This window comes from Podarcis filfolensis, assembly GCF_964270895.1.
Source record: "Podarcis filfolensis genome assembly, chromosome: Z".
Taxonomy (NCBI): Eukaryota; Metazoa; Chordata; class Lepidosauria; order Squamata; family Lacertidae; genus Podarcis; species Podarcis filfolensis.
In genome coordinates, this window is record NC_139617.1 from 35,727,413 (window position 1) to 35,743,124 (window position 15,712).

Below are 15,712 nucleotides of genomic sequence, written 5' to 3' on the forward strand. Positions count from 1 at the left end.
GGTGGTAAAGCTTATGTTCTTTTACTTAGTGTATGCTTTTGTGTCAGTGTCACTTGGGTAGGTTCTCTTTCTATTTACTTGTTATGTTTCCTTGGTGGTGAGAGAGGCTGGGGTGGCGTAGGGACAACAGTCATACAAGAAATAAGCAAAATAACTAAACAGGTACTAGAAGTCACCCCAGAACTGGCCCTACTGAACATCTTCCAAGATAACAATGCCCACTCACACTATAAAGAGCTCCTTTTTTTAAAAAAAATAAATAATTTTTATTAACAGGCCAATCACATCACATTATCCAAATCACATTAGTTCCAAATTATACAGCCAAATTTTAAATTTTGTTGGGGGTACCCATACATCAAGCTCCACACGAGTCCAAAACTCCGAACGAGTCCAAACATCACTTATATTACTGCTTTAATTAGACAGTTCTATCCAGTTCAATCCAGATAGTCCTTTATTACTTTCTTTCTCTTCTTGTTGTTATCGTATATTCCTTTCTTTGCGATCTCTGATAATTTTCACAAGCAGATTGAAAACAGGCATCCTCTGTGTGGGTTTTGTACTCTTCAAAGATCATATCGCTCAGGGACAGCGTCTGTTCAACGCTTCCATAAAAAAAAAAAAATCTTCGGTCCTTTACTTTTCTCAGGCTTGCCAAATAAATCAAATGAATCAGGAGGCTCTGTCAGGTCAAGCTTGCATTCCAACATTCCTTCTCTTTCGAACGATCCTGATTCTCCTCCCCCTGTCCTTCTTTCTCCGGCAAGCCTGTCTTGGCGAGATGCCATTTTTTAACTGCGTCATAAAAATTTTCCTCTTTCTCACCGTTCACCAATCCTCTCTCCTGTTATAATCCATCCCACACAGTTCTTGAATTCCTGCTTGTGATTAATAAAAACGCAACGGTCTTATTTCTATCTGGGGTGAAGGGTTATTAATATCACATCGTGCAAAGAAAAAAAAAGTTTTTTCCTCCACCCCCCCTTCATTCCAAACATACAGTCTCCTAGTGGTGATTCATCAGAAGATTTACTTATCCATCCGTCACTCCCGGTTACAGAGATCCATTAATCAGCAGTCTTATCTCTTGAACATTACTTGATGTATGTGCTTCAGCTTCATTCCAATCATATGTTTCCAATTATAATTCCGAGCTGAAGCAACCAGCACGCACTAATTGGAATCGGCGTCAGGAAGATCTGACTTCACCGAGGGCTCGTGCCAAGTGTTCGGCACCCCCATCTCTCGGATCAGGGGGTGCATTGTGAACACCGCTGGCAAGGCAGCGCCCCCCGTCTCCTGGGGGGGGGTAGGAAGACTGCATACTTCCCATAGCAGCCCCTTAATTACCTCGTATGGGTCAGAGAGATGTTATTGTCGGCCATCTTCCAACACGCCACCTGGTGCCCCCCCCTACTATAAAGAGCTCCTAACCCCCTCAGCAGCCAGAGACATCATAGCCAGACACTGGAAGGACCTGTCAGGAATAAACATGGAACACTGGTATCAAGTACATCCTTGTGCAAATTAATTGAAACAAAGCATGTTTTCTATCTTACTCGTAATCCTGTACCCAAAACAAACACGAAAATTCAGTTGATCATTATGGTGTTGGAAGCCTGCAGTCAATAGAAGAAATGATGCGCTCACCACAATATGTTGAGGTTCTATGAAAGAGAGTTATTCCAGAGCCGGAAAAGAGGTATCCTGACAGTCCTGGGATATTGTAGCAGAACCTAGCCCCCTGTCACACATCAAAAGTGGTGAAGAAATTCATGACAGAGCAGCAAATACAGGTACTTGATTGGCCAGAGAATTCCCCAGACGTACATCCCATTGACAATTGGTGGGCTATATTCATAAGTTGCCTCCGTGCTGTAGACTGTACGACTATGGAGAAGCTCATTCAGGCGCTGATTCAAGTGTGGTACAGGGATCCGAAAATCAACAGTGACTGTTCGAAACTAGTAGACTCCATGCCAAACCGTGTTCAAATGCTGCTTAAAAATAGCGGAGGTCATATCCATTACTAATGTACATATATGTGAGTTTTGTACTGTACAATAAACTACTTAAATTCATTGTTTGTTTCAATTAATCTGCACAAGGGTGTAGTATGGGAAACAGCCTTACTAGAAAAGCTAACCAATAGACAAATAGAAGAGGATGCCTTTACTGCTCCCCTTTATCACATCCCACTTAAGTTGAAGATGAAATTGGGGCAGATCACAACCTTTCTTCCAAGGCTCAGAGTGAAAATGAAAACCATCCTTTCCATTACTTTTTCCTCTTGCTCACAGAGGACAGATGGGACCAACCTCCAATAACAGTTATTTGGAGTTTCAGTCTTTTAAAAATCCAGAAACTAGAAGCAAGAGATGAGAATACTAAATGATGTTAATGCTTGATCAAGCCAGTGGTCCCTCTGGTCTGACAACAGTTGGCCAGGCATCAGGAAGCTCTCATACAGATAGCAGTAATGAGCCCAAAAGGCTCTAGGGCAGTGCTGTCCAAACTTCTTTCAAAGAGGGCCAGATTTGAAGAAGTGAAGGGCCGTGAGGGCCAACCAAAGTAGTTCACCTTTTTTTTTAGGATTGAAGTTCTTGAGCTTTTTTTTTATTATTTTACCCAAAGTGAATTGAAGTTGTTGAGCTTTCTTTGTGGTTGGAGTTGTTGAGCTTCTTTTAGGATTGAAGTTGCTGAGGTTTTTTTAGGATCTTACCCCAGGAAATAAACTGCCACAGGGGCCGGATTATACTAACTGGCAGGCCGGATTAGGCCCCCAATACGGACTTTGGACATGAATGCTCTAGGGCAAGTGTGACTAACTTGTGGACCTCAAGATGTTGGATTCCCAACTCCCATCCGCCCCACTCAGCATGGCCAGTGTTCAGGGGTGATGGGAATTGGAGTCCAGCAGCAACATGGAGGTCCAGTGGTTTGCCACCCCTTCTCTAGGAATATCTGAATGATCTAACCTGTAATCTTGGAATGGGTTTCCTGTTTTCTTTCCAGCTACATTCAAAAGCTTGAATAGATTTCTTTTGACTCATACACTTCATTTGAAACAGGTGAATACAGAACTTTGTGCCTATTGAATTAATATCAGTGTGGCTGTGCTCCCAGTACTTTCTCTGAACACTAGTTGTTGGCTCAAGATTTAATGAAGGCCAGCACAGCTTGAATGTCTAGACAAAGCCAGGCTGCTCTTCCTTAAAGAACTGAGTTTCTTGCAAGAATTAGGGCAGATATTTCTGAAAGGCAATATGGAGTTCATAAACCTGCCCAGTCACCTTGGGGTGGGGTGTTTTAATCACAGAGGTGACTATTATGTTGTGTTCAGCTCCAAAAAGTAGCAAATTCTCAAGTAGCTTAACATTTGATCCCCTTTATTAAAGGACAGGGGTGGGGAATGCTTCATTGTTATTTTTATGAAGTAGAAATCAATGCCTGCCAGTCTGATGGACAGGGTGGGTCTGGAGATAGGGCTTCTGTCTGCCAAGGATGCTGTAACACAAGGTTGGCAAGGGCCACATTCACTCAGTGGGTGCAACCACTCCTCTCCCCTCTTCTCTCTTGTGCTTTTCCTCCCCTCTCTGCAAGGTTTCTGGGGGACAACAACACAGGTCACTCTTGCCAGTAATAAGCACTCATTTCAGGGGCGCTGCATGAAATTAAGCTAAGGGATGCAAGTTGCCTACCCATAGAACCATGGAAAGGTAGAGTTGGAAGGGATCCCAAGTTTCATCTAGTCCAACCTCCTGCTATGCAGGAATCTCAACTAAAGCATTTGTGACAGATGGCTCTCCAATCTATGCTTAAAAAGCTGCAATGAAGGTTGGAGTGTGAGACGTATCTCCTAATATTGGGGTGAAGCGCAGCTTTGTCTTTACTGTAGGTTTTCCCCAAAACAAAGATTTGCTTTTCTCAATGGGTGTGAATGGCACCAGAGGCTTGTGAGGGAGCCTTAATCTGGTCCCAGCCCCCAGTGGTCCCATTAAAGTGTGAACCTGAAGTTCATTTAGAATCAGAATTGTAGAATTGTTGGAAGGGACTGTGAGAGTCATCTAGTCCAGCCCCCTGTGATACAGAAATCTCAACTAGATCATACAAACCTCCAGAGAAGAAGAGTCCACTACCTGCCGAGGGGAGTTTGTTCCACTGCTGAACAGTTCTTACCGTCAGAAAGTTATTCCTGGTGTTTAGTCAGAATCTCCTTTCTTGTAACTTGAATCCATTGGTTCAGGTCCTACTCTCTGAAGCAGGTCCTACTCTCCGCAGTCCATATGACAGCCTTTTAGGTATTTGAAAATAGCTACCATATCTCCGCTCAGTCTCCTCTTTCCAGGCTAAACATACCCAACTTCCTCAACCGTTCCTCATAAGGCTTGCTTTCCAGACCCTTTATCATCTTGGTTGCCCTCCTCTGTACACGTTAAATTATGGCGCGCAGAATTGGGCACAGTATTCCAAGTGTGGTTTGGCCAAGGCAGAATAGAGTGGGGCTATTACTTCCCTTGATCTGGACACTATACTTCTGTTGATGCAGCCTCAATGAGCTTATGATCATTGCCCAGCCCAGCCCAACCCAACCCAATCCAACCCAACCCAAATTCGTAACATAAAGAAAGATCAATATATAGTCAGCATTTTTTAATTTATTAATTACCATTACTGGGAGTCAGAGCATGTAAAAATAAGGAAGTGAAACAAGCAGAAATAATGTTACCAGAGGTTCCTCATTGGTGAGAAGGGGTGCACTCTGCACATGCCCACATCCTTTATTTCTGAGACTCAACAGTTCCTAATTAGATTTTTCACACTACACCCCACAGGCTTCTTTACAACCCCCAGGTTTTGACCCCCTTTCAACTGCTTATTCAGCCACTGCACAGTCCCATTGACCATGTTTGTGAATATTGAAATATTGACCACTTTGGGAGATCCTACTATAGTGGGACAGAGCAACCTTGGGAACTACCCATCACGGATACAGTTAACCCTTAACAGCATATTTCATATGGCAAAAGAACAGTTCCTTCTGTTTCAAGGCACTTCATGCAAGTTTTTGCCAGAGAAGGTGGTGGGGTATCTGCAATACAGAAATAACTGTCTTGAAGGAACCCTTCACGCCAAAACACTATATCCCTCCAACCCTCCTTGGTGGTATATGGGATGCTGGGTCTGATGACGCTGCAAGATGGAGCCAGAAGAGAAAATGTTTTCTGTGTTGCTGTTCTGCAGAAATGGGGTGAGGAGGAACATTGGCCAACCCTCGCAATATCAGTCCCAAATAAAAGTGGGCTGAGATTTTCTTTTGAAGTAGATTCTGGTTGGAAAAGCTCACCTCCTTTTCTGGCTCGGTTTTACAAAAGTTAAATAGTAGCACAGCCAGAGGTCTGACACACCAAACCATCAATTCCGAGGAGAAAAGCCATCAAAAATTATAGTCATTTGTAAAGACATTAATTATCCACCCGCTCAGCATAAATATAAAATATGTGTTATGTCTATGCGTTGTTGATTTCTTAAAATGCTATGGTGCAATAAGGGAGTCTGATTAAGGGTTCATTCCTTAATCCAGTTAGGGCTTTTGCATCTTGGCTTTTAAACAAAAAACAAAATCAATGTGTTGTAGAAAAGAAATGTTAATCAACTAGCTGGTTCTTATGTTACCAAGCTGACCGCATTAAGACTGTGTTATGAAAATGCTCTGGTTCCCTCGAGGATGGTACATTACTGTGAATATTAATGCTGTATATATGGTTGACTTCTTTTGTAAATGTGAAACAGAATCTGGATAATGTGTTTTGTATACTGCAACAGTAGCACTGTTACATGAATCGCTTTCTAAATAAAGAAACACACAACTTGTGTATTGTGTTTAAATAGGTGCCTTGGCAAAGTGAAGGAGAATGGGTGATCAGACATTGGATTCTTGGCCGATTAAGCATTGTGCTGATTTCTTGACCAATTTGTACTGCTTTAAAAGAGAACTGGACAAATTCAAGGAGGAGAAGGCTATCAACATTTAGCCATGATGGCTATGATCTACCTCAGGCTTCCTCAACCTCAGCCCTCCAGATGTTTTGGCCTACAACTCCCATGATCCCTAGCTAGCAGGACCAGTGGTCAGGGATGATGGGAATTGTAGTCTCAACACATCTGGAGGGCTGAGGCTGAGGAAGCCTGATCTACCTGCATGGTTTGGGGCGTTAAAGCTTCTGAATGCTGGTTGCTGGAAACCTCAGGCAGGGAGAATGCTGTTGCAATCAGGTCATGGGTAACCCAGGGACTGAAGAGACGGAGGATTCTGAAGGGGCTCCCAGAGCCAGAACAGAGAAAGCTGGAGGGACAGTAGTAGCACTTCCGGCCACGTTTCTCTGTGCTTTATTCTCCTTTCAGCTACTAGATAGAGGTCCTTCTTGCTTCTCAGCATGTAGAAATTCCATCAAATAAGCCCCAAATTTTGAATTAAGCTGTACCTCTAGTAGCAAGGACTCCAGGAAAACCAGACAACAAAGAGTCTTACTGAGCTGGAAGCAGTACTTTAATGGCCACTTTAAGAACCAGAGGAAGAATGTTTAAGGACTGAACACTCAGCCCCACCCCATCAGTATCCATTCCATCTTATTCCATCCCTGTTAAATGACTTGCTTGAGTCATTGCATGGCTTGGTCAAGTGGAGATTCTTCCCTGACCTGGCATGTGAGCCACTGCCGTTTACCAGGAGGTGTGTAGTAACATTGGTGTGGTGTGAACACATTGGCCAAGCCAATCTGGTTCAATCTGATGACTGAACCTCGTGCACAGTGTGACTGGGGAGGTATGTGCAGGACCGGGTGTTGCCCTATGCACACTGAGCCTAGGCAGTTTTGGTATCATGATGGTTTGTGCTGTGAGCATATTGCATATTGTCACAAGGCTAGAGGTGAGTAACCATGGTTGCCTTGCTTTGCAAGGGAAGTCCTTGACATAGCTAATCCTCTACTGAAAGCCTTTTCCCCCTTCCCACTCTCTTCAGCAGGAATTCCCACCAGAATTCTGGGACATGATTGCAAGGGGTAATAAATTCCATGACTGCAGGTTCCTGTGAGCCCAAAACTCTCACCCACACAGAGGAGTCTGCCTGCTGCAACTCTGAATGACTTTGTTCGGGCCTTGCCCCTGCTGCATAAAGGATTCTGCTATGTCTCTGCCTAGGGCATGATGAGATCAGTTAAGCCCTCATAATGCAGGCATGTAAGCAAATTGGCTGCCTCTTCAGCCTCTGCCTGGGGCCATTCTCTTTGGCATTCCTCTATCTGGTCAGGAGACACACTCACAAACAGTGATGTGTTTTTGCACAGGGCAAAAACAGGTTGCCTCCTTCTGAATTCAGATTATTTCTTACCCTTTTTTGTGCATGGCATGCGCTTCCAGTTCCAAATCAGATAGGAAGATGTGTGCCTGCTAGCAGAATCTGGGAAACATTTCTCTTGAGAATGTAGCAAGTTGGTGGATGGGACAAGAGTTGCATGTTTTAGGGGCCACACAAACATCCAAGGACTAGTTGTTGTCACCTGATGCACTCCTAGCTTGCTTTCTTGTGCTTGTGCTCTCCTTGCCAAATGTTTATTTGGCTGGAATCAGATGCTAATCAAATCCAGCCCAGCTCCCAAATTGGTTTTGAAGCATCGTCTTCCAATTATAAAAGTAATTCCTCCTCTCACCCGCTGAACCTTTTGTAGCATTAACAGGGCCTCTTACTATGCAAAGTGGATGCAAAGGCCTCTTTCGTTTCCCCAGTAATTAAATGAATGTCAATTGTTTTAGTTGTTTCTGAGGGAGAGTCCTACAAGAGTATTAGCATGTTCTGCTAACCCAGACGGCCTGCACTCCAGGCCTGGCGGAAGCCCTTGGGGGGTTGACCACTGACCCGAGAACTCTCTGGGCGGACACACCGGCTGCATCTCAATGAGCCGGCCTCATTCGGTTTCTCTGCGACTGGCTGAGCGGAACTAATATTGCCAACGCATATAGATGAAAGGGGGGGGAGGGAATAGCTTTATGGCTAAATTAATTAAGCAGATGTACCTGTCTAATTAAAGAGCCACTGTCCCCTTTGTACCCTCACTTGCACGGCAAACAGTATTTAAATGCGCGGCCGAGCCGTTTCGCCTATCAATATTTAGTAGGAACACTCTGATGGAGGTGATATTAGCAAGATGTACTCTCCATTTATTATTAATAGCCGCCATTCCAATTTATGCACGGGAGCGGCAGTGTAGCTTTACAAGCATTGGGCCAGGGCCTGGGGTTGGAGAGGAGGCAGCTGCTGAGGTAAGCATCCACGCATCCCACCAGTAAGGGGAAACCCGTCAGAAATGCCCCAGGGTCGAGCCACTGCAGCCCTTTCACAGGTGCCTGCTGACGTCATGCTGCTGAGCTCCAGCAATCCAAAGGTTCCCCTTGGTCTGATGTCACAGCCAGAAACAAGAGGTGAGCAGGGGCTAGTGGGCCACAGGGATTGCTAGGTGACACCCCCCACATCCACACCCGTTGGGCTGGGGAGGACAAGGAAAGAAGACCTTGCCTACTGCTGATCTGGAGCCTGGCCTCCTTGCCAGAGATTGCAACCACGTCCACAGCAAAATGGCAAAGGGAGAGCCAGGTGGCAGTGGCTGGAGCTGCAGTCGAAAGCCCATGCACAGAGGCATGGCAATGGGCTGAAGCCAGAGTAACCAGCCTGGGAGGGTAAGAATGTAAAGCAGCATATTGAGCTTTGTCAGGTCCGCTTCCTGTGAGGTTGGGGACAAAGATGGTCCTTCAGGAAACATGAAGAGGACTTTGAGTCATTGAGGCCTGAGCTAGAAGCAAATATAAGAAAGAGCCGGGGGCTATAATAGGAGGTAGGGAACCTCAGGCCCAGGGGCCAGATGTGGTCCTCCAGACACACCCACTGTCCCCTTCACTGACCCTACTTCTCCCCCCTGAATGTTTCTGCCTGGCTGGGATGTATCCTTGAACTCTACTAATGCATGGATGGAGCACAGAGAGGGGTGTGTGAGTCTGTGTAGAAACTGGCCTACTGCACAAAGTGTAAAATCCACATTTGCCTCTGACTCTGTCCACCACTAGCACATGGTGCTCAGCAAGTTGCCCTGAAGGGAGTGTGGCCCTCGGGCTGAAAAAGACAGCCAACCGTGGACTATAGAGAAAGATGGACCTATTGGGGGCCTTTTAGTGCAAAGGCTGCCTGGGCCTGCATGGTTCAATTCATGCTTTCCATTCCTTTGGTCAGAAGCGATGTGGCAGTGTGTAGATAAATTCCTTAGGTCATTGGCTAAAGACCGGAGAGACGACCTGCTGGAAAGGAAAGGGGACTTCTAGCTCAAACAGACAGTTCATGGGTTCTCTGGAGTCCCACTCAAACATCTGCTGACTCAGCAGGATCCTGGCCCCCTCCACCAAAGAAGACGCCTGGTGTCACCAAAAGGGCATAACTGGAGTCCATCAGCCATCTGCTATGAGATGCACAGACCCTTCCCCCAAATATGTCTGGCTCTGAGACAGGATTATGGCCCCATTGTTTGTTTCCATTATTATTTATCATTTCCTTTATAAAAGGCTTTTATGTTCTGTTTTCCTCCTTCCCCCAACATTTCAATGGCACCTTTTAATTTTTTTCTTCCAGCGCAAGTCGGCCAACATCACACAATAAGGAGGCTGGAACGTAAGTTCAGAGAGCTTTTAATAGTCTGTTCTACAATCTTCTGACCCAAGAACACATCAGGCAAAATTTGGGAGGAATTAGATTTACAGCTTGCCTTGAACAATCATCCATATAGGAAAGGACAGGATGGGGTGGGGGAGAGGTTTTTCTTCTGTCGCTGAATCATGGGAATTAGCAGGACACAAAAATCCAAAAAAAGAAAAGAGAAAAATCCTGTTTGGTTGATAATCAAGAATGTTACCACCCCTTTAATTTCTCTTGGGAAAACAAAACATCAAATTTACAGGAGGAGGTGGGGGTTTCTAGTCCAACTGGATGCTCTCAGGTCTAACTCTCAACATATGGATACTAGCAGTCTGCCGCCGCCTATTTTAGGTCAGGTTTGAGGAACCTGCAGCATTCCAGATGTTACACACCCAACTCCAACAACATCTGGAGGGTCACATGTCCCCCATTCCTGATCTAAGGAGCAGCATTCCCTAGTGCATGCAGAGAGGGGAAGAATGTCTCTATTTAGAAGAGGCATTCCATGTGAGAGACAATGCCTCTTCTTAGATCAAAATGGGACTCCTAACTCCTATCAGCCTCCTATCAGACTCCCAACTCCTATCAGCCTCAGCCAGCAGGGCAATGGTTGGGATGGAGAGCTACAGGTTCCCCACCCTCTTGTAAGAAGCAGGGCTGTTTGCAGCAACACTTAAATCTAGATCAGGAAGGTGCCTTATCTCTAGCCCTGAGATTGGTGACCTGAGTAGGTGGAGCCAAAAGACCCTGCTCCACTGATTAGCCAAAGGCAGGAGGAAGCACTCACAGTTCTGCTATATATACCAGGCCCAGGGGATCCTGAAAGTTTATGATACCCAAGTCAGTGGTGAGGAAACTGGCCCTTCAGATATTGTTTGACTCCAACTCCCATCAGCCCCACACCAGCAGCCTGACCAATCTGGAGGGCCCCAAGTTCCCCGCTCTTATTATAAGGAATCCATTGAGGGCTTTGTAGGCTGTGGGGAACTTGTGTTTCCTGGCCCCGTTGAGTGTCTGCAACCTCCTGGGTGGAGGGGGTGGGGTAGCTTAAAGCAAAGGTTAGTGCAGGATTGATGTAAAACATGTAATTAAAATTTTGAAATAAGGAACAGTTAAGGATGGTAATTATATATATATAATGCATGGGATATATATATATATATATATATCCCTTTTGTGGAGATATATATGCAGGGTGTGGGTGGGTGTAAAATGCAGGGGATACGCACACACACACACATATGGATATATATATATATATATATATATATGGATCCACAAAAGGGGATAGATAGATAGACAGACAGACAGACAGACAGATAGATAGATAGATAGATAGATATAGATATAAAGATAGATAGATATTTCCCCCCTGCATCTTCTTGGAAATATATATGGATCCACAAAAGGGGGGAGGGAAGTCCAATGGGATATGTGTACTGTTTTGTTTTTCTTTTTAATTGTTGTTTGCAAAATTTGAAAATTATTTTAAAAATTATTTTTAAAAAGTAAAGGAAAACAACGTAAAACAAAGCCAAGCCAAGCACTTGCCTAATCATTTTCAAGAAGACACTTCAAGCCATTTGTAGTGGGAAGCCTAGGGTGGTGGGTCGGGGATTGACAATGTAGCTTTCGATGTACTCAAATACTGTCTGAGGGTCTTGGTCGCCATTGATGAAAATGGCATCTTCGAATACAGTCTCCAAGCCTTCAGCGATCCTCAAGTAAGCGTCCACTTTGAGTTTCACAGCCTCTTCCAAGTCCCTCGGATGTATCAGGAGGCGTTCACTGGCTTCCTTGGAGGCTGCCGGTTGGTACAGTGTGTGGTACCTGGAAATGGGGCAGAACAGTAAAAAGCTCAGAGACGAAGCTCTACCCTACCTTTTAAAGAGTGTTCTGGTGACAGCAGGAATGGGGAACCTGTGGCCTTCCAGCCCCTGTAGCCACAACAGCCAATGGTCCAGGGAAGAAGGGAGTTGAAGTACAACAACATCTGGAAGGCCACGGAGTCCATCACACCTGTTTTAATAAACAGCATTCCCTACTGCATGTAATACATGGAAGGATGCTTCTCTTTAGAAGAGCAGTCTCTCATTTGAGAGAGGGGAGCGCCTCTTCTTCGATCAGCAACTGTGTAGCCCTCCATATATTGTGGGACTCCCACCAGCTCCAGCCAGCATGGCCAATGGTCAGGGGATGCTGGGAGTTGGAGTCCAGCAACATCTGGAGAGCCACGGGTCCCCCAATGCTGACATAACAATATATAGCTATAATTCAGAAAAAATACTCTTTAAAAACACAAGAAAATTGTTGGCAAAAGTGCTCACACTTAAACCAACCAAAGCTGGGGAGGCTTGGCCTACAGTTTTCTGGCCCCTGAACAAAGATTTTTTTTGTTTTTAAATGGCAAGTCTTGGATTCAAATTTACAGTCTAACCCCAAAGGTAAATTCCCTTTCTCTTGCTTGTCTGGATGGAGGACAGAGCAGTGTGTGTTGAGCGTGTGATGAAACTAGCTTACTGTGTAAATGCGAAAACTGACACTGGTTGATCTGCCCACATTTGCCTCTGGCTCCTCCCATCACTGGCATGCAGTGCTTGCAAGGTTGTCTAGAAGGGGAGGCAGATTTTCAGCTTAAGAAGGGTGACCCACCCCTGGAGTAAATGCAAATGCAGACACGGTTACTGTCATTCCAATGGAAATTCATCTCGCCCTAGTGGCGAAGGCTGTGACTAGGTGCATATGCCTGCTCAGTCTGCTGTCCAGGTGAGGCTGTCTGTTGAGAAGGGTAACTCAGGGCTGTCTTTGAATTGCATTTGGGCCAGACATCCCTTCAAAAAGTGAACTGTATTCTGCAAAACAAAAACAAAAAACACTCCGCCCCCCTAGATTTGGATAAATTTTCCAAAGCAGGGAAACTGTCCCCAGCACACTTGCATTGGTGCTACTAACCTTTCTCCAGTGACTGGGTCAAGCATACGGTAACACAGGCGCTCCAGAATGGACTCAGGTGTGATGTGCAGGAAAAACACCCTATGAAGAGAGTGGAGAGGGGGAAATGTTCAGTTAATGCCACTAGCAATAGCACACTGACTGTTTTTTGAGAACAGCTGAATTCTTCCTATACGGTAGGCCCGCAACTTATTCCAGGGATCAAGCCTAACGCCAAAATCACGTATAGTCAAAACACATTGGGTTCTGTGGCAGGTGGGACTGCCAAAGTCATTTGCACCCGTTTCTGCCCCCTTTTTGATTTTTAATAGGGTTTTTGTTGTTGTTGTTTTTTGCCACGCACACAAATTAAATGCACCCAAGTTGCGGGCTTGCTGTATCCTAAATAATAATGATCTTTGATTAACAATACAAGAAGCTGCCTCGGTCCAAGGCCAGGGTCTGTTCCCGTCACCTGCCTGTACTTGGTCCTCTAACCTGCAGAAGCCTTTTGGATGCTGCGGTCCCTCTCAATCAGCCTCCAAGTTAAGAGAGAGGATTTCTCTTCCATCAAAGGGACCCTTGTGGTGCTATCTGGCTGGAATGTTCCCAGCAGCACCAAAGTTCTGTGTCTAGGTGCCATTTTAATTTCCCACATTGCTCTCATTGGAGCATCATTAAAATGGTGGCCTTCAAGGCAAACTGGAGTGTCACAGCTTTGAAAAAGGTGAATTCCATGCTAAGGATCATTAGGAAAGGAACTGAAACTAAGAGTTAAACTGGGGAACTTGCTCCCACAGGAGGCAGTTATGGCCACCAACTTGGACAGCTTTAAAAGAGGATCAGGCAGGTTCATTGAGGAAAGGGCTATCAATGTCTACTAGCCACGATGGCTGTGTGCTACCTGCACTCTCAGAGGCAGTGATGTCTCTGAATGCCAGCTGCTGGAGATCACAAGTACTTGCTGGCTTCCCATTCGGGCATCTGTTCAGCCCCTGTGAGAACAGGACGATGGACTAGATGGGATCATTGGCCTGATGCAAAAGGGCTGTTCTTATGTTGGGCTATTATCCTTCTTTAGGCATTACCAGTAAGCCCTCATGGAGCCCAGGAAGCTCAGTCCATTTGAACCTGGGGTTTCAAAGGAAGGAAAGGCAGGAGACCTCGCCACAGAGGATGTGCTGTACTGGCTCCTTCCCTAGATTTTGCTTCTGAGCATGCCTTAAAGTCTAATCTACACAGAGGGATGAGCTGGAAGATATCTGGCCTGTATCATTGCCAGTTGAGGGAGATACGGTACACATTTTTAAATGCACCCCAATATTAAAAATGCCCTGCCACACATAAATATTGTTTATTTATTTAAAATGAGCACAACGAAGGCCATGATTTAACTTTTGTCCTTGATCTCCTAGTTTTCTCTTTGCATGGTGTGTAAGCGAAAGAACTGAGAGGAGCATTTGAATCTGGAACTGCTCCACCCGCAGGCTGAAGAGGGGCAATCTGCTCCACCACTCATTCATCATGTATATCATTTTGACCCTTGGGAGAAAAGCACCAAGACTTACACTCCTGGGCTATCCCAACTGACTCTGTGTGCTCCTATTTTCAGATGCTCCCCTGAGCCCAAAGCCCCCCGTGTGTTACCTCAAGGCCAGCACTTGAGGGAGGTGACTATGTTAACCCTCTCTCACTTCTTTACTATACAAAGGGGAATTTTTTATGCTCATTCATTACTACAGCCACCACTTTCCAACCCTGAAGTATGAAGTGCATCCCAGGATTTCTCATGCCTCAAACTTCATAATGCAGGAAATATCTTTACCGAAAGGATATTGGAAGAGGTAACTTGGAAGAGGGGGAAATCTCCTGTTTATTATTTAGCTTTCTGTCTTTCTCCTGTTCCCTAATCCACTCCAAATTCTTTGTAGAAATGAACTTTTATTTTATTCTGGGCGGTAGGGAATAGGATATTTTGCCGGCTTTCCTCAGAATGCAATTTCTCCCTGCGGCTGGCTTCAAGGCTATACTGCTTAGTTTTTATATTTCATTTCAATTCATTGGGGGGGCGGTGCATGCACGTGCCTCTCAGACCGGTTAGTGTAAGCTTTAGACATTCACCAAAGGGAACATTTTATCCTTACTGGGGAGAATCAGATCAGATGAAAGCCGGAGGGTTCTATCACCGTGGCATGCACGTAGCAAGATTATTTGGCTCCTTTGTAGAACTTAAAGTTATGAAAATCATCTCGCTGGCTCTTCAAATGTTTACAGATAATGACTTCCACTTGCATTGAGTTAAAAAAAACACACAAAAAAACACACACACCTCAGCCCAGCATTAAAAATAAAAAAAGCAGAAGATCTCAATGATTCCAAAGACAGGAGGAGAATATAACAGTTTTCAACAGTCTTTTATCCTTTACACTCCAAACATTTTGTTTCTGCTTTGTTTCTGTTGCCCAACAACCGTCTAGAATTGTGATTGTCACAACGGGTAACTAGTGATAAAGTGTATTGAGATGAATATTCTAGCAGAAGGCAGGGAAAGGCGCACGCGAGGGGGGGGGGCAACAATGTCTGCTTATACAGTCCTGATAATTGATACGGCTCCCCCTATTATTTTCCAAAATAAACAAAACAAAACAAAAAAAGAAGGAAAGGATTATAACCTGCCATATCAAGGAGCCTTGTCGCTACTCATAGTCACTAAGTTGAGAAAAAGAGAAATGTAGCAGGAAACTGAGAAGGAAAAGCCAAAGACCCACCCCTCGTAAGAAGCTGCCAGGAAGATGAACAGTGGAAGAGCCTTGTCGGAAATACACATTTTGTGTGTGGAGAAAGTGTGTCTTATTATTCAGTCTGGTGTCAGCAATAAAGACAAGCAGAGGGAAGGAGGGGGGGGATGTTGTAGGGAGTCAGGTGGGTAATTCCTGACTCAGACGTGTTCATTGCCTAAATCAGCCGTAGGGGAACGTTTGGCCTTCCGGGTTTTGCTGAACAACAGCTTCCATCAGCCCCAGGAAGCATGGCCAATGG

General features: G+C 45.0%; 1 protein-coding gene across 6 annotated transcripts in view; it reads right to left on the reverse strand.

Annotated features, from left to right (window-relative positions):
• Nucleotides 1–9,719: 9,719 nt before the first annotated feature.
• AK8 (adenylate kinase 8) overlaps nt 9,720–15,712 on the reverse strand; it is a 94,693-nt gene continuing 88,700 nt past the window's right edge. For 4 of the 6 annotated variants that reach the window (XM_083596457.1, XM_083596459.1, XM_083596458.1 and 1 more), the window contains 2 exons: nt 12,695–12,775; nt 9,720–11,572 (listed from right to left, as the gene is read on the reverse strand). In XM_083596457.1, coding sequence (XP_083452583.1) covers nt 11,317–11,572; nt 12,695–12,775 — 337 coding nt within the window. In that variant the 3' untranslated portion in view covers nt 9,720–11,316. The remainder of the gene's footprint in view (nt 11,573–12,694; nt 12,776–15,712) is intronic. The other 2 variants (XR_014543846.1, XM_083596456.1) reach the window with 2 other exon arrangements.